General features: G+C 37.8%; 1 protein-coding gene across 2 annotated transcripts in view; it reads left to right on the top strand.

Annotated features, from left to right (window-relative positions):
* PDLIM3 (PDZ and LIM domain 3) overlaps positions 1-12124 on the top strand; it is a 28572-nt gene extending 16448 nt beyond the window's left edge. Inside the window, exons 4-8 of one of the 2 annotated variants that reach the window (XM_077762549.1) lie at positions 804-871; positions 5947-6210; positions 7801-7931; positions 9803-9914; positions 11183-12124. In XM_077762549.1, the coding sequence (XP_077618675.1) occupies positions 804-871; positions 5947-6210; positions 7801-7931; positions 9803-9914; positions 11183-11372 (765 nt within the window). In that variant the 3' untranslated portion in view covers positions 11373-12124. Of the gene's footprint in view, positions 1-249; positions 438-803; positions 872-5946; positions 6211-7800; positions 7932-9802; positions 9915-11182 lie in introns of both variants that reach the window. The other variant, XM_077762559.1, reaches the window with a different exon arrangement.
* The last annotated feature ends 11880 nt before the right edge of the window (positions 12125-24004 follow it).

The raw sequence follows: 24004 nt of genomic DNA, 5'->3' as shown, positions 1-24004 counted from the left end.
CGAAATATTTTATGGTATTTTAAATAAGGTCAGTTCATCTGCACCTTAACATCTGGTGGCTGGATACAGCACATGTAAATTTCATGAAAAATATAGAAAGGTTTATACTTAACTCCTCCTTTAACCTTGCCATTAATCTTGCAGTGGGGTAAAGAAGCCTTAATTAACAATAGCGATGCTGTAGGTTTGCTCATTAACAGCTTTGTTGTGCATTCTGTGGCTCTGTGTATTTTGTCTGCCGTTGTACAGGAGTTCAAACCCATTGGTACCGCGCACAACAGAAGGGCCCAACCTTTTGTTGCAGCAGCAAACATTGATGACAAAAGACAGGTAGTGAGTGCTTCCTATAACTCACCCATTGGGCTCTATTCAACTAGCAATATCCAAGACGCGCTTCACGGACAGCTGCGGGGTCTCATTCCTAGTTCACCTCAAAAGTAAGTATCCGACTCGCCTTCTGGCCACCATGCTCTTAACAGTGATAGTGCAGTTTCTTTTCCTTTCCGAAGTCCAGCTCTTGCTGTTTTATTTTTACTTTCCTGAAGGCACAGTCAGATTTTTAATTTAAAGACAAGCATCTAGAACATGGTTCTAATGTTCTGGAGTCCAGTCTGCCAGTTCCTGAACATTTAATGAACAGAGGCTTAAAACGAAGAAATAGCTCGCTTCCATCATCCCCCTTCTTAGTCATGTCAATATTTGGTGGTAAATAATCTTCTTTGTGCAATTATCATTCATTTACTTTTATCTAAAAAAAAAAACTATCTTCCACTGAGGAACTTTTTAACCCTTTGTTTTTACAGGATGTGAACTACTTTGAACACAAGCACAATATTCGGCCCAAACCTTTCATAATCCCAGGCCGAAGCAGGTCATAAGCTCTGAGATTGTGATGTCTGGTGTGCATGCTTCTCTAATAAATCCTTACTAATTACTAAGAAGAGTAACACTTAGGTGTTTGGAGTGACTCTGCTCATTTTGAAGCCTATTTCAAAAGCAAAAGAAACAAACTCACTTTTAGCTGAGAACAGTAGGTAACTAACCTCCATTTCAGAGAGTAAATACTGACCAGATTATAGAGCTGTGAAATGTTAGGCAATCACCATGTATATTTATAACTAATACCCCTGCTGCTCTGAGGATCCCATCCAGAACACAGTGACCTTTGAGGCAGGCAGACGTACCCCATTCCCAGGGCAGGATAGCCCAGCCGGCAGGAACAAACATGGCAACCAGCACCCCATCAGGGGTAAGGAAGGAGGTGGGGCCTAGTGGAAATGTTGGTGCAGCTTTCTATGTTTGATAGGCTGTGAGCAGCCCTTCTCAGCCCTGTTTCTCACACCGCCATCAGCCTGCTCTGTAATCCCACTCGTTCTAGCTCTTACATAAAAATAAATCTGGGGGCACCTGGGTGACTTAGTTGGCGAAGAGTCCGAATTTGGCTCAGGTCATGATCTTCCGATTCATGAGTTTGAGCCCCACATAGGGGTCTGTGCTGACAGCTCATAGCCTGAAGCCTGCTTGGGATTCTCTCTCTCCCTCTCTCTCTGCCGCTCCCCACTCATGTTCTCTCTCTCTCTCAAAAATAAATAAACATTTTTTAAAAATTTAAATAAAAAAATAAATCTTCGTCCTTATGGACACTTGCAAAGAAAGAGAGGCCATCTGAAAAGGAACTTTGCTACATGGAGGAAAGCAGTAGAAGGAAAGAGCTGGGAGAAAGGGTGGTATGTTGGTCACCCTCATGGATATAACTCTGTACACACTATAGTAAGAATAAGCAAGCCCTTCAGTTCTGTCAGTCAGAGAAACAGATCATCATCTTCAGTCAGATGATCCTTTTCAAATAAATATCTTATCTAGAAACTGTACTCCAACCCGGGGGAGAAATTAATGCCCTGTGTTGGCACATTGGGAAAGAGTGACTTTAGGAAACCTCAAACCCATTCCTCTGACCTCAGCTACATCAGTCAGCCCAGAGGAAGGGAGTTGGCAGTTAGGGTTTTTGAATAATGATCTAAATCCAATGTCAAAAACTAGCGTCCCATCCAATTTACAGAGGGTGTTTTGTGTAACCCTTCTGTTGTTAAAAAAAAAAAATGAACTTAAGTAAATGCCTTCAGATGGAACATCCACTCTCCATCCTGCCAAAATGCTCATCACTCCCAATACCTGGCCCATTTTCATGTATGTGTAACCCTGCTAGGCCCTGGGGGCGTCCAAGTTTATGATACCTGCTCTGGATGGTCAGTCATCGCTTGATATGTGATCTGTGATCTCCTTGTGCAGACCTTTCCGTAAGCTAGAGTCAGGGCCAGAGGATTATCTCAAAATAAGCTGGCCAATTTTGTGAAATCAGACTCAGACAGAAGCAGTAAGTGGAAGAGCAGCAGACGAGGCTAAAAAGGCAGTGACTACCAAATACATCTTCCCCAACTAGAATGAGCACCTTATATCTTCCCAGCACCTAGGAACAAGGCTGGGACAGACTAAATGCTTCATAATGTTCTTAGATAAAGCAATGAAGTCCTAAGAGTACCTTATAATATTTGAGTGGCAAGAAGAATCAAGAGCTACCACCTTACCTCATACATGAACTCTGCACAAGCCTTTCTTTCCTTCGTTGTTCCCTGGTCCCCATTCTATTTTCTTGCATATCTTCTCCCTATTTCTCCACCTTCAACAGCTTCCCAGCCCCTCCTACAAGTTCACAACACTAGATTAAGAGTTAAAATGCTATGTTACTATTGAATAAATATATATGCAACTTTCTAAAGAAGCATAGTAAAATTAATGCACTTGCATTCTTTTGAGGTTGGTTTAACTGGAAGTTCACTAATCCCAAACCCTAGGACTTTAGGAGATGAGTAAAGTGGTACATTCGAGTAACACAGATCTTGCTTTTGCTGAAGACCAGTAACACATTTAATTTTATAAAAATTCAGGGAAAGTCAGAGGGATTCAGGTAGCTAATGGCCTTCTTTTATATTTTCATTTTAACTCAAACATGGTGATAGTGCAAGCCACTCATAATTTTGTTTTTGTAATTTTGTTATTTCAATATAGCTGAATTTGGGAGAGGAGAAAGGAGAAACAGGAACAAAAGGGTTTGCTTTAAAGACAGGTACTAGGAGCATCTGGGTGGCTCAATTGGTTAAGCATCTGACTTTGCCTCAGGCCATGATCTCATGGTTTATGAGTTTGAGCCCCATATGGGGCTCTCTGCTGTCAGCACAGAGCAAATGCCTCTACTATCTTTCCTTTCTTCCTGTGTCCCCTCACTATTTGTTCTAACTTCTAAATTTCTTGTTCTTACCAAGTGATTCTTCATTGAGGTGGAATTTTAGGTGGCTATGTACCGAGCTACAGCCACACCATCAATGAACAACTTTTTAATCAGAAGTAAGTGGGAGATGCTAAACTGTTCATATGTTAATATCCCTAGGGCCTTAGTTATGTTTCTTTTAATTACTTTATATTGAAGCATATTAAAAAACAGTATTTTCATAGACAAACATGTAAAGTTTTAAACCCAAATTTATAGTTAAAAATATACACAACGTATTTTATAGATCAAATGATACAACAGAATCCTGGGAGTGGTTTTCAGATAGCTCACTTGCAGAAATTTGTTCCAAAAAATCTGTACACAGACCAGGGAAACTAGTTCTCTGTCTGATGATATAGAAGCATGAAGTAATTGAGTGTATCATCAAGCTTACACTCGCCAAGTCACTAAGTCAAAGTCAAGAAATCTCATTAGTATCTAACTTTCCAGGTCATAGGATAGGTCATGGTGACCCATGGTATTACCCATAGTGACCGGAGGCCATGAAAACTATTAAAGTATCAGTTCAAGAGATCTTTTAAAATTGTCCCAAGAAGTTATGAAAAGGTCATTCTTGTTTGCTTAGGGTATATTTCCATGTATTTAATAACCATGAGCCCCTAAATAGAATGATAAAGAAATCAGGGAATAGAAGATACAATCTTGGCTTAAATAAAATTATGTACACAAGCATGCTATATACAAGAACACTAATAACAGACAAAGATTACTAATTACAACTACAAAATAAGGCCTATCTGTAAGTTCTGACTGCTCATAGCTTATTTATCTACTGTCTAGGTCTATGCCTGCACACAGTAGTGTCAGAATAGCTATAAGTGCTTCCTGACAAAGTTCACCATTTTAAGCTCAACTTTCTCAAGATTTAACTCAGTGTTTCAAATCCCAGAATTACAATTTAATATGCTTCGTTGCATATTAAACGAAGGTTAAATAGGTTAGGTCAAATCAATATGATCCTGGGTAAACTGCACTGTAACTGAAAATTTACTTTTATTCTTTTACAAACTTTGGTCGATTTCAGGAGTGAGGAGTGTTGAGCCTACAAAAATGACAAATAAGCCACTTGGCATTTTGTAGGTGATTAACCAGTTTACAGACTGGGTTTTAAATAGGCTCTCAACAGCCAGGAAGTGAAGGAGCACATCTATGTGTTCTGGCCTCATTCAGGTCATGCAGGTGGTTGAACTGGATAACACCAGACAAAAAAAATTTTAATCCATTTACTGACATGGGTTGTCCAGACTAAACAGGCTACAACATTGATATAGTCAGCAAAATCAATGCCCAATATCCTTCTGGTTTTTGCTCTCCATATGGGGTTAACACTGGTAGCCCTAGAAAGTAAATGCAAGAGCCATACCTAAGCCCTAAGAGAAAACAGACTTTGAGATAAATACATCATATAAATTGTTCTCTGTCTTGACTTTATAGCAACACTAACCTGCAAGCATGATAGAAATTTACAAATACTAATATTTCTTTTGGTTTAGTCTTAAATGATTGGGCTTTAAAAAAACTTAATACATTCCATTTTCTTCTAAAATGCATTTCTCATGTTGCACTTAGAATGCATGTACAAAAATTACTTTTTAGTCACTGGCATGTCAGTTGCCTATCCAGATTCAAAGACAAAATGAAATCTTCCTAGCTGTTTTTAAAACTGCATGGCTGGCCTTTCTAGTGTTTTAAGAATTCCCCTCAATTGATCTTTAAAAGGAAATAAGAAATATGTATGGAAATATATGTGAACCTCCAAAATGTTACATGAAATAGCTGCATATGATACCCTAGACAGCATCTAAAGAGTCCAAGGCACCTTATTTGCCCTCTAATCAATTAATTTCAAGGTGACAAGCATTTATTGGCTGTTTCTAGAGGCTGTACTAAATCACTGAACAATTTTTTAAAGTGTCCCGAAATTAAAGCGTGAAAGTAGAAAAAGTTAAAATAGTAACAACATGTACAAAACAGCTTTCAAACATAATCTTTATCACAGAACATACAAGTTGTGGGTTCCTATTCAATGAACACATAACTGCATTTCTGAAACATGCTTCCTATTTTGAAATGTTCAGCCTAAATACCTAATTATTCTTCACGCTGCAAAGTCAGTTACTATTTGTGAAGGATCATTCATTAATGTTTTAATTTTTAAACACTGCAGATCATAAAGGTAAAAGGCCATCCAGCCAATGTAATCTCCCTGCATCATTTGTTTGTGATGTTGGCAAGTTTAAAATTGTGTGGCCTACTTTTAAAAAGTAAAGCTAGTTTCATCTTTTCTACTTTACATACAAATCTATGTGTAACCCTCAGCTTAACATATTGCCTAGGAGAACAGAACCAAAAAATGCAATATCACCTGTACTGTTTCAATTTTCTTGAAATTTTTTCAATCATGAATTTTTAAATGTCTTCCCCTTTTAAAATATATTCTAGCCAGACATAAACATTTTGTTTGAATTTGATTGAATTCACTTCTTACTTTCTGTCTTCAATTCCTTTTAACCTCTCTGTACTTGTTCTCTGTGTTCTTCTGTCTGGATTTTCTGATTCCTGTGTCACCTCTCTGTGTAACGTGGTCATTAACACAGTGGATGCAGTACTCCGTCCGGTATTGACGGTGGCAGTGGACGTAGCACCCCTTCTTCTGTCAGTACTCTTAGTACTATTTGCCCAGGTGACTTGAAAGTTGCTGCTAAGATGGCCCCTAACATTCCTTTGGAAATGGAACTTCCTGGTGTGAAGATTGTACATGCTCAGTTTAATACACCTATGCAGTTGTACTCAGATGACAATATTATGGAAACACTTCAGGGTCAGGTTTCAACAGCTCTAGGGGAAACACCCTCAATGAGGTAATATGAGTCTTTTTGAACAATGGGCATATTAATTAAACACATGGGCAATGTCAACTTTACTGGTGTCTTTTAACGTTGTCTTAACTGGGAGAAAGTTACGTGGAAAGCTTTCAAGAGAAAAATACTAAGGATGTATTACAAATATCTAGACATAATGATAAAAGTGATTTCCAGAATGAATTAAGTAGAGTTTTATGTGACAGATCACAAAAAAATGAAATCATGGAAGAACCAAATGTGTATATCTCTTGGAAAGCTACAGTGTTCTTTAAAATGTCTGGTACGATACTTTTCAAAAGTGATTAATAATATAGTCTACTCTATCCTTCTCCTTCGGAGGTCAAAGTTTGGGAAAGTGATGGGAGGTTCAGAGGGATTTTAAGAGATGACGCCTCTTCTCTCTTTTAATGGTACCTTATGGAGAGGTAATCATTTTTTCATTTGGAATTTTTGCCATAAGTAAGGTTTTATAAACTCAAGCTAATAATGTAAATATTTAATTTCCATTGGTCTCTTATTTTGACTAATTTTTTCTTATTTATGAATATTTGTTCAAAGCACTTTTGCCATCAAGCTTTTCCAATTAAAAAGATTATAAGATAAAGCCTTATTACTTCTTTCAGCATTACATAACCACTTTTTATAAATTAAAGTTTTGTAATGTTTAAGAGTACTATGTAACAATTTTCAAAAATATCTCTTGGGATGAATACAATGAGATAATAATCATGTAATGTATCTCAAAGCTTTTTTGCAAGGAATTTTGGATATATAGGATGATGATTTTCAAATAGGATATAGATAGAAAAATATGTGCAGATAGCAACTACCTTTTATACACAATGCAATTAAATGACATAAAATAATAAAACATTGTGTACCTGACATGTAGTATTATTATTGAGACATTTTCTTATACTTGAATTGTATTTGTAGAATATTAAAAATAAAGCTATCATTGTTAGAAGTGATTTATAATGTGTCTATTAAAAAACATAATGTAGTCAATATAACTGAAAGTCTCTACGTTATGTACTTTCAGATACGAGTTGAATATCTTCAATTTATAAACAAAATTATACCTTTGTTGTTTTCAGGAGTTAACAAATTAACCTTAAAAATAAAATGAAACCATACCTTTCTGTTTAATATCAGAAGTGTATCTGAATTGTATTGACCATTTTATGACTGAGAATTATCAAACTGGGGTCACTCCTACACTTCCTACCACATGTATGTTGTTTTTTTTCTGAGAAAAGTTCATTTTGTTCACATTATAATTATATATCCGTCAAACACGAGTGTTATTTTTTTAACTGCTATTCTCTAACAATCACATTTTAGTTGCCCTCCAAAGTATTCTGCCAGATGGAGATGTAACGTAATTTAATGACATCTTCAAGATGACCCACGTGAATTCATATCATATTTTTAACTGTCATAGAGATCAACTTAAAAATACAGAAGCTTTGTTCAGGAGTTACTGCAAATAGAGTGATCATTGCTTATTCATGTCTTGTGGCTTCTTGCACACCCCCTGTGCCACGACGCTCCTGACACTGCTTCACCTGCCACCCTGTGTTTCAGTGAACCCGTAGCCTCCGTGCCCCCCCAGTCAGATGTGTACCGGATGCTCCATGACAATCGGAATGAACCTACCCAGCCCCGCCAGTCGGGCTCCTTCAGAGTGCTCCAGGAATTAGTGAACGACGGCCCTGGTGAGCAGCCATGAATGTGTGCTGGGACAGTATTATGAAGGACATTAGAAAAGTCAAGGGACGGGAGGACAGTAAACATACTGGGAATGAAAGTCTAAAACTTTATTCAATTCAGTGATCAAATGAATCTTTCCTCAGAAGGACTGGGGTGGTGCTTGGTTTTGGAAAGGAGCATCCAGAATGTGTCCAAGTTGCCACCAACGTGGTGATAAATGAGAACAAAACAGATTCCCTCCACAGTAATCAAGGGGCTAATTCAGCTTCAAAATCATAAATTCCAATTTTCAACGGATATTGCAAAATTTCTCAGCCTCCCCCCACATTCCAGGGTATCATCATCATCATCATCAAAATTTTTAAATAACACTGAAATGAACCCTTACTATGTTCCAAACCCTGTGCTAAGTACTTTGCATACTCGATCATTTATCCTCACAGTAACTTGTGAGATAGGAACTATTATTTTCTCTACTTAATAAATGAGAAACTGAGGCATAGAGACAGCAGATTTGTACAAAGAGATGCAGCCAGTAAGAAGCAGGGCTGAATCTCTAACCACCCTTGCTGTCCTCAGGGCTTACACTCTTACCAATGTTTTTCCATCAGTAAAAGATACACTGTCCTTTAGGGGCACCCGGGTGGCTCAGTCGGTTAAGCATCTGACTTCGGCTTGGTCATGATCTCATGGTTCGTGGGTTCCAGCCCCACTTTGGGCTCTGTGCTGACAGCTAGCTCAGAGCCTAGAGCCTGCTTCGGATTTTGTATCCCCGTCTCTCTCTGACTCTCCCCTGCTCACGCTCTCTCTCTCTCTCAGAAATAAATAAAACATTTTAAAAAAAATTTAAATAATAAAAATAATAAAAAACTGCACAAAAATGCCCCACTAGGAGAGCTAATATCTTTTTAAAAGAAAAAACAAGTGTTGGTGAGCATGTGGAAAAATTGGAACCTTTGTTCATTGTTGATGGGAATGCAAGATGGTGCAGCCATTGCGAAAAACAGTATAGAGGTTCCTCAAAAACTTAATGTAGAATTTCAATATAAACCAACAATTACATTCCTGGGTCCATACTCAAAGAATTGAAAGCAAGGATTCAAACAGATGTTTATACACCAATGTTCATAGCAGCATTATTCAAATAGCCAGAGAGTGAAAACAACGCATACGTCTATCAACTCATCAATGGATAAACAAAATATGGTCTACCCACACAACAGAATATTATGCAGCCTCAAACAATGAAATTCCAATACATGCTGCCACATGGATGAACCTTGCAAACATGCTGAGTCAGACAGGCCAGACACAAAAGGACAAATATTGTGTGAGTCCACTCATTTGAGGTACCTAGAATAGGCAAGTCATAAAGACAGCAAGTAGAATAGAGGTCACCAGGGTCTGGGAGGAGGAGAGAATAGGTAGGTACTTTTCAATGTGTACAGGGTTTTTGTTTGGATGATGGAAGAGTTCTGGAAAAAAAAATTATTGGTTATGGTTGCACAACCTTGTGAATAGACTTACTGCTACTGATTTACCCATTTTAAAATGGTTAAGATGGTCAATTTTATGTTATGCATATTTTACGCCAATAAGAAACAGGAAAAAATGCAAAATGTTTTCTGCCTCTTTGTTCATTTTAAAACAGCTCCTTACAACAATGACAACAACAACTTTTAACTAATTCTGGTTCGTAAGGGCCTGCTTCAGAGCAAGTTATGCTTGAAGCAGTCCTACTCCTTTTGAAATGATGGTAGCCGTGCAACTTAAGAATTCCTTAAGTTAAAGTGCACACCTTAAAATAGAAGCAAAGTACGAACTAGCCAGTAGCCAGCTGTTCCCTTGCCATAAATGGAAACACTTTGTTTTTCAGATGACCGTCCTGCTGGCACTCGGAGTGTGAGAGCTCCAGTTACAAAAGTCCACGGTAGCTCTGGCAGCACACAGAAGATGCCACTCTGTGACAAATGTGGGAGTGGCATTGTGTAAGTTTCATTTTTAACCCAGGAATTCACTATAAATCTTGGTATCTGCTCTCTATGTCTATTCAGTGACTTAAAAGATATCCATGACATTTAGTACATTTGACCAGAATGCATTCAATGCACCCTAAAATTGGCATATAATGTGAATCAGCAATCTGAACTTATAATTTCATATATTTTCTCATAAAAAATTTTCCTAGAAGTATTTTTAAAAAACCACATCCAAGAATCACAATTTCACTTCAAAAAGCCCTCTTTTTATTAATATACAATCTTTAAATACTTACTTTTCTGTATAAACTCAGGGAACCAAATACTTGGATCATCAGGTTGTTCATTAGAACACATTATCTTTACTTTGTTTCTTAAGTTGCACAAATATTGAAATATAATTTTTAAAAATGCAGTCAGCTTCCATTCAAGGGCCTTATGTTCGAATAGCCACACTTGCTAGTTCAAATCTTCCAGCGAACCAAGTCATTTCAATCTCTCCACCGCAAATGCCTCACATGGCCACTTCTCCCACCCCTTTATTCTGTTCCTCTATTCCACACTGAGGTACCATTGGTCCAAGTTTCCGGGATTCATCCCAGGAGGGTAGTGCAGGCCAAGCCTGATTCCAGCAAGTGGCAGAATGTGACATGGAAAGAAAGAAGCAGGACAGGGAGCTCCGGAGCAGAAAGGATCTCATAAAACACAAGAGTTTATAATGGTACCAAAAGCAGTGACCTCACCCACGCTGGAGTAAACTGTTTTGACAGCAGAGGTCAGCCCACCCACCCATGGCAATCCCATCTCTGCTCTTGAGTCGATTTTCTCTGTGCCCCATAGAATAAAGGCTGCACCACCAATACAGAAAGCAGGCAGAGGGATTTCTAGCCTTGTAGGCAACCTTGGTCAAAATCAGAATCCCGTGCAGAGGTGTTAGTCTTATTTATATCATGCTTTCTTCTTTCAAAGAAACAATCGGCAAAGATCATGAGGTGAGACCAAATAACTGATGTAGAAAGGACTTGTTTGAAAACTCTGAAAAATATGCCCCCGTCAACGTGAGCGAGAAACACGTGATGTGTTATTGTGGTCCTCATGGATGTGACAATGACATCAGTTTCACAGCCTTGCTGGTTTTACAGCTGGAGGCCGTTTCCTGAATATGAAACAGATAACACCTGCCTTATCTGCAGCGTCCTCCCCCTTTGTATCATGTTTTTGGCTTTGTGTTTTGTTTTGTTTTGTTTTGTTTTACTTGATCTCCCTTTTCTCTACAGTGGTGCTGTTGTGAAGGCGCGGGATAAGTACCGGCATCCCGAGTGCTTCGTGTGTGCCGACTGTAACCTCAACCTCAAACAGAAGGGCTACTTCTTCGTGGAGGGGGAGCTGTACTGCGAAACCCATGCAAGAGCTCGCACGCGGCCCCCAGAGGGCTACGACACAGTCACTCTTTATCCCAAAGCTTAATTTGAGTCTTAACCCAGACCGGAGCACGCACACCCTCACGCGCACTTAACGCAGGAAGACATCAATAGCTTTGCGCAGAAGTATAGCAAACTGTTGACTCCAAATCTAAAACCAAGGCTTTTAGACATTCATCTTATTGTTACTGAAGAAAAGGAGTGGGAGACAAATGCCTGCTATAAATATATGTGTAAACACACATTTAGCTATGTTTTGCAGCTTTTCTCTCTGGGGCTAGCAGTGACTGAATGACATTTAAAGCAATACTTTTTTTCTATGTCCTACTCCACAACTTACATTTGTATTATGACATCAAGATATTTGGGGAAGCCTAATTACCTTTCTTTAACAAGCTGTTTTTGCAATTGTAGTAAATACCAAATGACAGTTGTCTGTTATTGTTTTATTATAGTGCATGTCAGGAAGAAATTCCCTAGATTTCTCTAGTTTCATATTCAAACAATTATACCACCAGATGCAATATCCATAATAAATACATAAAATATTTTTAAAATACCGAATGAAGTGGCACTCAATGCATTCAAATAAAAGCAACATTCCAACAAGAGACCCAATCATATCTTGACATGTACACTAACAACCCAGCTATTTTAAGAAAAATATGGTTTAGTTTTTGTAAGTCCTTCACTCTTTCTTATAAGCCCACAATTTCTACTGATAGGACGAACACTTAAATTTGCTAATTAAAGATAATTCACTCCCTTTCCATTAAAACAGTTGCTTATGCTCTGAAATGGTCTCTTTCATTTTAAATGCTTCTTTCAGATGAACTATTCAATCAAGTTCAAGGCTCAGACCTCCCTGAAGGCTATCTCTTCTTGCCCAAAATTTCACCACTGCTGCCTCCTCCTTCCCAAGATGGCATCTCCAAAAGGGGACAGTTTCAGGACACTTGAGAGGAAGGGAGGGGCTGCTGCCTCCTGGGGCCCTATTGTACCCACAGCTAAAGTTCATGGTTTCACTTGTGGTTTGTTTTCTCCACGTGGTTGGCGGCAGGCAACTAACCCACCTCCAGCATCATCTCAGGAAATCCCAGCTCAGCCTTCCCTGGAGTCACGGATCCTTTGCAACTCAGCCCTGAACTCCACCTGGCCCCTGGCTGTTTTGTCACCTTGCCTCTCACTATGGTGGCCATGTGGCAATGTCCTTAACTTACATGTCTTACCTACTTCCTATGATCCTCACTGGGGATACCTGGGAAGCTTCTCAAACTGCCGCACACAAACCAATCAAACTGGCAGGGTGTGGAGGTGGAGAGGTAGGGACCGTCTCAGGCCCTCTGTCTCACCCCCTGGTCACAAAGTCATCTCTACCCTATTACAGCTGCTGCCAGTGGGCCTGGAGCAGGTAATCTCCTTCTGTCCCAAATGGAAAATAGGGCACATATTGTATTGCTCTGGGATTCCCCCAGACTTAACCAATTATTTCTGACTCTGACCCGTCTAAGGTTTTGATCTAGTGAGACAAGCCAGAACACCAGCCTGGCCCCTCAGGCATCTGAGATTGCAACTGGAGCCCCTGCACCAAAACCAATTCATTAACAAAAGGATTCAGATAAAATGAATAAAATACATAGAGATCAAGGAAATGAACATACCCAAAGTAGATTACATTTCTTTCAGATGTTAGTTTAAAACATTTTGGTCTGGGAAGGATATAAACTTAGAAGATTGGGAGCTATAGAACAAATAAATGGTAATTGACTTAGAAGATTCAAGAAAGTTGAAATCCAAAGTAGCAATGGAGAAAACTGAAAAACAACCCAATATACCCTCCAGAATCTTGCCAAGGTATGGAAATTATCAGCTATAGCATTTCTGGACTAGGGGATAAAGGCGGCATGACTATCGGGAAGAGCAAATAGAAGCTGTTTGAGAAATACTTAATCCCCACAGCTGTCCCCTTTCTTATAGCATATGGCCCTTTCCAGTGGAAGTCCTCTAGGAACTATCTGTAGAAGGTAAAACAACATCCAAATGGGAATCAGGAAGCACAGCTGAAGACAGTGTACTGTACTAGAAAGAGGTAAAATTAAGAATGAAAGACTTGGGGTGCCTGGGTGGCTTAGTCGGTTGAGCGTCCGACTTTCGCTTAGGTCATGGTCTCACGGTTCGTGGGTTGGAGCCCTGCATCGGGCTCTGTGCTGACTGCCAGCTCAGAGCCTGGAGCCTATTTCGGAGTCTGTGCCTTCCTCTCTCTCTGACCCTCCCCTGCTCACGCTGTCTCTCTCTCTCTTTCTCTCTCCTAGAAATAAAATATTAAAAAAAATTTTTTTTAATTAAAAAAAAAAAAAGAATGAAAGACTTTGGGGCACATGGGTGGCTCAGTCAGTTAAGCATCCGACTTCCACTCAGGTCGTGATCTCACAGTTCGTGGGTTCGAGCCCCGCATCGGGCTCTGTGCTGACAGCTAGCTCAAAGCCTGGAAGCTGTTTTCGGATTCTTTGTCTCCCTCTCTCTCTGACCCTCCCCTGCTCATGCTGCCTCTCTCTCTCTCTCTCTCTCTCAGAAATAAATAAAACATTTTTTAAAAAAGAATGAAAGACTTCATGATAAAAGTGTACATGAGACATTATGCTGTATATTAATGCACACTGTATATTTGTATATAGTAGAATAATAATGGATGGCTTAACTTCACATGTTTAATAACAAGAAAAAAAAGTAGTGTAGTTTTTTTAATAGTATACTTCTAATTCAAAGTTCAAGAGAGATAAAGCTTAAATCTAGTAATTCAGACTATGTGACCAAGGCTTGGGAAGTATGTCCTGAAGCTGCATGTTCATTATATTTAATACAAATTATTCTTTTGACAATTAAATCTAGACATTTCAACATGTAGAGAATTAATAAATAGAAATGAATGCAATAATTTATATATAGCTTTGCACTCACAGTATGGAACTTGCTTGGGATTCTCTGTCTCCCTCTTTCTCTACTCTTCCCCTGCTCACGTTCTCTCTCTCTCTCTCTCAAAAATAAACAAACATTTTAAAAAATAAAATAAAAATGGCCAGAAAACATGAACAGACATTTCCCCAAAGAAGACATCCAGATGGCCAACAGACACATGAAAAGATGCTCAGCATCACTCAACATCAGGGAACTACAAATAAAAATACAGTGAGATATCACTTCAGGCCTGTCAGAATGGCTAAAATCAACAACACAAGAAACAAAAGATGTTTTCAAGGATGTGAAGAAAAAGGAACCCTTGTGCACTGTTGGTGGGAATGCACACTGATGCAGCCACTCTGGAAAACAGTATGGAGGTTCCTCAAAAAGTTACAAATAGAATTACCTTATGATCCAGCAATTGCAATACTGGATATTTACCTAAAGAATACAAAAACACTAATTCAAAGGGATATATGCACTCCTATGCTTATAGCAACATTATTTACAATAGCCAAGATATGGAAGCAGCCTAAGTGTCCATCAATTGATGAATGGATAAAGAAGCAGTGATATATATATACGGTACTATTCAACCATAAAAAAGAATGGAATCTTGCCATTTGCAATGATGAATGGAACTAAAAACTATAATGCTAAACAAAATAAGTCAGAGAAAGACAAATACCATATGATTTCACACATATGTGGAACTTAAGAAATAAAACAAACAAGCAAAGGGAGGAAAATGAAAGAGAGAGAGTAAGAAACAGATTTCCTAATTATAGAGAATAATCTGAGGGAAGGGGGTGGACAATGGGTAATATAGGTGATGGAGGTTAAGGAGTAAACTTGTAGTGATGAGCACTAGGTCTTGTATGGAAGTATGGGTGTACTATATTGTACACCCAAAACTAATATAACACTGTATGTTAACTAATTGGGATTAAACTAAAAACCTAAATAAAATGAAAAAAATAAATGCAATATGAACATTGTTTTTAAATATATAAAGTACAAAATAAAAATACAATGTTAAAATGGAAAGGAATTAAAGCAAAAAAAAAAAAATGAGAAAGCAGTATAACCCTCCCATACTAGCATTTTGTCTCTCAATAAGTTCACACTAGATTCTACATTGGAATTCACGCCATGAACAAAGACTGCCAACCGATTTTGATATTGCTCACAGAACAACACATTTCCTTAGTAAGCAGACGAGTCACTACGTTTATATTTACAAGCTTATTAAAGCTAACATTAATCAACGAAACTATCCATTAAGAATAAGAACTATCTTATAAGAGTATCTATGGACTTTGGGCTCATGATTAACTAAATTATAGGTGTTTTTTTTTTTTTTCAAAGTAAACATAGGGTAGAGTTGCTACGCTCTCTACCAATAGGATAAACAAGTGAATAAAAAGCACTCCTAGTTATCATATAGGTTTGCACCTGTGTAAGCAGAGTAAAATGTAACGGTTAACATGACACACAAAGAGGTTACTCATCTCCATGTAAGATAATCTCCAGTTTGTCCAACATGAGAACACTCCAAGATAAACAGAATGGAACTCTGGGTTTCTTCTATTAACAACTTTAGTTGCAAGTTTGTCAGGTTGACCTTTAAACAGATTTGATTTCTGCCTTGCAAAACTGTTACTTATAACCATTACTCTATTATCATGTCATCATAACCTAATGTTCTCTTATTATTTATGCTGTGCCATCTGAATCTTAAGCACAAAAAAGGTGATTCAAGAAAGAATGAGATGTTCAGATAATTGAAGTAAATAAACCATTCATCTCCTCTAGGACCACTTCAAGATAATCCTCTCAAGTCTGTTCATTTTGGAGAGCACTCAGTAAATATTTATTTGAAAACCTACCAAGTAAGAGATGTTGAATACAGGCATAACAATATGGATGTTTGAATACTTCTCTCTACATTTACAAATTAACATTTTTAAACTAATTAGAATGCTTCATGTGATTAATTTTAAAACAAAGCACATATAAGAACTGGTTGCTTGTAATTATCCTTCCAAATTTTTAATAGTATTATTAATCATTCATTTCAGAAGAACACAAAATCAGATATTAACATTGTCTTTTTAGTTACCTGAAAACTTTGTCTAAATATGCAAAGAATGTCCAACATGTTTTCCTTTCTCTAGGAATAAGGCATGTCAGTATTTGTAAATTTACGCAAACCCAAAGCACAATTCCATTGTCCATCAAAGAATAATACAATACCTGCTCTTAAAACCCAATTACTACCTCTATCATAACTATTAACCATAAATAGATTTTAAGATTATATATTAGATGCCAAATATTTGGGGATAACAATTATTCCATTCCTTTATTTATTCAGTTTTTCACCTGGTGCAAGTTATTATTTCTGCACCAAAAGCAAAACAATGTTGTGAGTTTGAGAACTATTTCTCATGAGGTCAAATTCTGATCCTATATCCTTTTCTGGAGTATAGGGGTTGAAAAACACAGGTATGTGTATTAGCCATCATATGTATATGCACCTAGGCATGCACATATCTCTGTTTCACAAAAGCATGGAGGTTATGCAACCAAAGTCATGGATAAGAGCTGCTTGAGGCACAATTATGTCCACAGGTGCTGTGGTTGCTCAGCCTGCCCTTTCACACATCTGGGCTCCAGGTGCTGCTATCTGACTTCCCAAAGCTCCCAACCCTTTCAGAGTACTGCTTCATGTCACAGAGCTTTTCATTCCTCCTCATGAATACACCTGTACTTGATTCCAGTCTCTCTGATCAATGCTTGCTCTGCCATCGAATGGACTCATTTGTGCTAACAAGTACTAAAAGTCTTCTACTGCCTCCATTCGTGTCAAATATTTGTGTTGTGTGTATTTTGAAATGTCTTCAATGGTAGAAATTCTAGATAGAGAAAAATAAGTTGGAACAGAACTAGAGGAATAGGTTATGGGTAGGATTTGGACAAAGAAGACAGATATATGAAGGTTTCACATTTGTAGGGATGACATAGAGCTTTTCTCCCTCTGACAGAGGCCAAAGCAATGGGCAATGCACTTTCTCTGGACCAAAGCACTTAGCTCAGATAAATGCTTTGTTTGTGAAGCTTACAGAGGGTAAGTAAGCGTTTATCAGTTTGAGTAAATTTAAAGGTAGTGGTCCCTTTAGTCTCCTTTAGACTGAGGAATCTAATTCAGATCACACAACTCTGTGAATGTACTAAGAACCATTGAATTACACTTTATTATTTTTTAACAATATGTTCTATTGCTTTTTAAAAAATCTTACTTAGTTAATATGCAGTACAATGTTGGTTTCAGGAGTAGAGTTCAGTGATTCGTCACTTACATTCATAACCCAGTGCTCATCATTATAAGTACCCTTCTTAGTACCCATCACCCATCTAATCCATCTCCCACACACCTCCCTCCATCAACCCTCAGTTTGTTCTCTATCATTAAGAGTCTCTTATGGTTTGCTTCCCTCTCTCCTCTTTTTCCCCCTACTTCCTATATGTTTATCTGTTTCATTTCTTAAATTCCACATGAGTGAAAGCATATGGTATTCGTCTTTCTCTGACTGACGTTTCACTTAGCATAATACATTCTAGCTCTAACCACATCATTGCAAATGGCAAGATTTCATTATTTTTGATGGTTGAGTAATATTCCATAGTGTGTGTGTGTGTGGGTGTGTGTGTGTGTGTGTGTGTGTTCATCAGTCAATGGACATTTGGGCTCTCTCCATAGTTTGGCTATTGTTGATAATGCTGTATAAGCATTGGGGTGCATGTACCCCTCTGAATCTGTATTTTTATAAACTTTGGGTAAATACCTAATAATGCAATTTGCTGGGTCACAGGGTAGTTCTATTTGCAGTTTTTTGAGGAACCTTCATACTGTTCTGCAGAATGGCTGCACCAGTTTGCATTCCCACCAGCAGTGTAAGAGGGTTCCCCTTTCTCTGCATCCTTGCCAACACCTGTTGTTTTCTGTGTTGTTAATTTTAGCCATTCTGACAGGCATGAGATGGGATCTCTCATCACAGTTTTGATTTATATTTCCCTGAGAATGAGTGATGTTGAGCATCTTTTCATGTGTCTATTAACCATCTGGATGTTTTCTTTAGAAAAGTGTCCATCCATGTCTTCTGTCCATTTCTTAACTGGGTTGTTTGTTTTTTGGGTGTTGAGTTTGACAAATTCTTTATAGATTCTGGATACTAACCCTTTATCCAATATATCATTTACGAATGTCTTCTCCCATTCTGTAGGCTGCCTTTTAGTTTTGTCGATTGTTCCCTTTGCTGTGCAGAAGCTTTTTGTCTTGATGAGTTCCCAATTGTTCATGTTTGCTTTTGTTTCCCTTTCCTCCAGAGACATGTCTAATAAGAAGTTTCTCTGGCCATAATCAAAGAGGTTGCTGCCTATGTCCTCCTCTAGGATTTGATGGTTTCCTGTCTCACATGTAGGCCTTTCATCCATTTTGAACTTATTTTTGTGTATGGTGTAAGAAAGTGGTCCAGTTTCATTCTTCCACATATTGCCATCCCAGTTTTCCCAACACCATTCGTTGAAGAGATTGTCTTTTTTTCCATTGGGTATCCTTTCCTGCTTTATCAAAGATTAGCTGACCATATAGGTGTTGGTCCATTTTTGGGTTTTCTATTGTGTTCCATTGATCTATGTGTCTATTTTTGTGCCAGTACCATACTGTCTTGATGACTACAGCTTTGTAATGTAGCTTGAAATCCAAAATTGTGATGTCTCCAGTTTTGTTTTCCTTTTTCAGGATTGCTTTGGTTATTCAGGTTCTTTTGTGGTTCCATACAAATTTTAGGATTGTTTGTTCCAGCTCTGTGAAAAATGCTGGTGCTATTTTGATAGGAATTCCATTAAATGTGTAGATTATTTTGGGTAGTGTAGGCATTTTAATAATGTTTATTCTTCTAATCCATAAGCATGGAATGCTTTTCCATTTCTTTGTGCCCTCTTCAGTGTCTTTCATCACTGTTTATAGTTTTCAGAGTACAAATCTTTTACTTCTTTACTTAGGTCTATTCCTAGACATCTTATTGTTTTTGGTGCAATGTAAATGGGATCGATTTCTTGATTTCTTTTTCTGCTACTTCGTTATTGGTGTGTAAAAATGCAATAGATTTCTGTACATTGATTTTATATCCTGTGACTTTGCTGAATTCATGTATTAGATCTAGCAATTTTTTGGTGGAGTCTTTCAGGTTTTCTACATAGAGAGAGCATCATGTCAACTGCAAAGAGTGAAAGTTTGACCTCTTACTTACCAATCTTTATGCTTTTATTTCTTTTTGTTCTCTGATTGCTGAGGCTAAGGCTTCCAGTACTATGGTAAATAGTAATGATAAAAGTGGATCTCCTTGTCTTGTTCCTGAGAGGATCTCAGTTTTTCCCAATATTAGCTGTGAGTGTTTCATATTTGGCCTTTATTATGTTGAGATACATTCCATCTGCCCTTGCTTTGTTGAGGGTTTTTATCAAGAATGGATGTTGTATCTTCTCAAATGCTTTTTCTGCATCTACTGACAGGATCATATGGTTCTTATTCTTTCTTTTATTAATGTGGTGTATCCTGTTGATTTGTGAAAATTGAACCAGCCTTGCAGCCCAGGAATAAATCACACTTGATTGTGGTAATTCTTTTAATGTACTGTTGAATTCAATTTGCTAGTATCTTGTTGAGAACGTCTGCATCCAGGCTCATCAGGGAGGTTGGCCTCTAATTCTCCTTTTTAGCGGGGTCTTTGGTTTTGGAATCAAAGTAATGCTGACTTCATAGAATGAGTCTAGAAGCTTTCCTTCCATTTCTTTTTTTTTTTTTTTAACAGTTTGGGATGAATAGGTATTAACTCTTCTTTAAATGTCTGGTAGAATTCCCCTGGGAAGCCACCTGGCCCAGTACTCTTGTTCGTTGAGGGATTTTTGATAACTGACTCAATTTCTTTGCTGGTAATAGCTCTGTTCAAATTTTCTATTTTTTCCTGTTTCAGTTTTGATAGTTCTTGAGTTTCTGAGAATCTGTCAGTTCCTTCCAGATTGCCCAGTGTGTTGGCATTTTGAATTATACTTTAAAGGAGTTAATTATGTGATATGTAAATTATATCTCAAAAAAGCTATTATTTTTTAAAAGAACATTATTAATATAAATATGTATTTGTCACCAATCTGTTAAATAGACAGATTCATAAGATTAGAAATGGCTAGAACCAGCACCTGGGTGGTGGCTCAGTCAGTTAAGCATCTGACTTCAGCTCAGGTCATGATCTCACTGCTGGACAGTCTGAGCCCCACATGGGGCTCTGTGCTGACACCTCAGAGCCTGGAGCCTGCTTCCAATTCTGTGTCTCCCTCTCTCTCTGCCCCTCTCCCACTCACACTCTGTCTCTTTCTCTCAAGAATAAATAAACATTTAAAAAATTAAAAAAGAAAAAGAAATGGTTAGGACCAAAAGAAACAACATTAAATATTGTTCCTTATTTAGATGAGTCACAAATTCTTTTTCTGGAAAATCCTTGATCAATGCTAAAATAATAGCAATAGCTAACACTTAACATGTCTCTTGCTCTGTACCAAGAACTGTTCTAAGTGCTTTACATGTATGAACTCATTCAGTCTTCACAGCAGTGCTGTGAGGCAGGCATTACTTTTCTTCCCATTTTACCACAAGGAAACTGAAACACAAAAAAGTTAGCTAAGGTTTTTCCTGTAGTAAATAGTGGAGATAGAATTTGAACCTGGGTAGTCTGGTTTTAGAATCCATGCTCTTGAATCCTGTCTCTGCTGCTTCACATTACTTCTGCACAAGAGATTTAAAAGCTTTTCATTTAGGATGATTATAAAGCTTCCATAGGACAACAAAGCCCTCAGTGAGCTTTATAAAAAGTATCTCCTAGACTCCATTTCAATACAACTTACTCCAAGTTTTTAGTTACAAAATGGTGGTTACAGAAATGAGCTCTGGGCTTTGGCAAACCTGAAACAAAACTAGCTCCACTATCTTCTAGCTGTAAACTATGGAGAAATCATGAAATCTTCCCAGACCTCAGTTTCATCAATCAAAAAAGTAGGATGATAATCTCTACTTTACAGGATTGTTGTAAGGATTAAATTAAGATAATTCATATAAAAATATCTGACACATTTCCTCCTAAAAACTATTATTCTGTATACATTTCACCATTTAATCCCAGATTCAAAATATTATTTCTATGCCATCTAATTGTTCTTGGGGTCCAAAATCAAGAGCCAATCAAATGAGCACAACTGTATCAAGCTGGAAAATTCACAGAACTAGATGCCTATTCCCAACAATCCCAGGAGCGTTGACATTTCATCCTGAGATGCATCAGATTCATGAAGTTCACTGGAAGTTTTCTTCATTGAGGAGGAAAATTTTTAAAGCCTGAATTCATGCAACCTGACTCCACCAAAGACTCACTGGCAATATTCTGTTATTCTCAATGGTAAGTTCAAAGCTGTTCTTATATACTTTAGGGATTTAGAGGACTAACAAAATTATAGTGACTCCAAGTAAAAACTCCAGTTGCTCAAACAAAGGCAAAGAATGGCAACAACAACAAAAACTATAGGTTATAATCTTATAGCTATAAAGAGGACTAAGGTCCCTTTATTGACTATATGTATTTTGAGTGTATAGACTCTTAATTGAATGCTTACAAAATTCTTGACATAATACTGGTCATATTTATACATTATTTCTAATCCTTATTACTTTGCCAAATAAATATTTTACAGATGAGAAAAAGTATCAGAGAGCTTAACTTTTGTACAAGGCCAAACAATTAAAGAAAAAAGCATTTAAACTCACTAATATTCCCTAGTAATAAGTAATATGTTTTGGAAATCTTTAAATCTATGAATTCTAAACACTATTATAATTCTTCCTCTCTATAGTTTTGTTTTATTTATATCAGTCTTAACTTGTAGCCCATGTTTATTCTCTTTATAATAAGAGACATCTCTTCCATAAGTGCTAGGAAAAGGAGTGTGGAATAATAAAAATATTAAGTAATGCAACAGGTAAGGAGATTGTCATGGAAAGAGCTCTAAAGAAGGTTCTGGATCCTAACTGCAGCTCTTCCCCTGGGCTTTAACCCCTTAATCTGCAGAAAAATGGAGATAGACTGGATGATCTCGAAATTCTACCAGCCCAAAGAGTCCAGACCCGAACATGACATTGTCTTTATCAATATTAGCCAGCATGCCATTTTCTCCAGAGAGAGCATGCCATCAATGTGACTAGGTTCTTGGTTCAATTTAGACATTTCATTCTGTTCCAATGGTCATGGACACTACCTCTGACTCATGTCATAGCTCACAGCTGAAATCAAGTAAGGAATATGGATTTCTTATTGCAAACTCATTCACTCTGTTGGGAGTAAACATTAATGGTATCTCCATATAGCAAAGAAAACATGTTACTATTATTAAAGTGTGACCAAGTGGCCTTTGTCAGTGCAGCTCCTTTAGTGTCCAACAACCAGAAAGCAGTTTATCATCAGAAGAAGGGGGGGTCACATACTTTGAGCTGAATTAGACTCCTCAGTCTAGAAGAGGATACAGAGACCACTACCTCTAAATTTGCCCAAACTGATAAACCCTACTTACCCACAAGAAACTTCACATGGGCACTTAACTACCTGAAGTGCCTTGTTTCAGAGAAGGGGCATTCGTTCCGGACTGCTAGCCTCTGTCACAGAGAGGAAAGCTCTATATCATCTCTACAAAGTGGCCAAACCTTCACATGTTCAAAGAGACTGGTGGTCCTCTGTCTTCTTGGTTGAAATCATGCTCATTACTTCATTCCTCATGTTCTCTTCCCGACCTATTTCTTCCTTTGTGTCTCTCTCTATCACTGACTCTTCCCAGCCTGCAAGCATGGACCAACTACTATACACCATCCTTAAAGTATCTCTTTCCCTAATACCTATCCTTCTCAAGCTACCTTTATTGCGATCTAGGGTCTATCCCTTTAGCACATCAAACTTCTCAGACTTAAACCAACTCCACCTTCTCTGTATGCCCCCTTTACCACCATTAGTAAGTTCTCTTAAAATGGCAATCAGCTTCCTAAAAGCCAAAGCTAATGGCCATCCTTAGTGAGTTGTAGGCTTCATTCTATACAGGTGAAATCGGGTTAAATCAACACTAAAGGAAACTTAGAGAAGGCAAAGTAGAGGTATTTGCATTTGACAGCTCAAAGGCCCACTATGAATCATAGACTTCCTAAGTCACCAGCACACCAGCACAGTCCCCCTTTATTGCCTTAAGAAAATTTCCCTAATTTATTATACCCTAGGAATAGTTTGGTTACTTGTTCACACTACTGTGGATCTCAGCTATGAGTGATAGCCTTGTGATCTGAGGCTTGAAAAAAAATCTTCTGGATCTAAAAAAGCCCAGAAGTATTTTAGTCTGGTAATAAATTGCTAAGAATAGATTTGACTAGCTTGTGTTTGTGCAGTGCTTTTGAATTTGTTCCAGATTCTTGAATTTGCAGCTGTTAGTCAATAGGTGAAAGAGGATTCTCTAGGAGAAGCTACCATTTGAAGATTTTGAAATACTGTGACTCACAAATATTTTTCAGCAGCAGTACAGATTTTAACTCTGTTCTGTAGCAATGAATTTCACAATAAAAAAAATTAGATACTT

This window comes from Crocuta crocuta, unplaced genomic scaffold (genome assembly GCF_008692635.1).
Source record: "Crocuta crocuta isolate KB4526 unplaced genomic scaffold, BGI_CrCroc_1.0 scaffold90, whole genome shotgun sequence".
In the NCBI taxonomy this organism is placed as follows: domain Eukaryota; kingdom Metazoa; phylum Chordata; class Mammalia; order Carnivora; family Hyaenidae; genus Crocuta; species Crocuta crocuta.
Note: the sequence above shows the minus strand (reverse complement) of the source record. Positions and strands in the feature narration are given on the sequence as shown.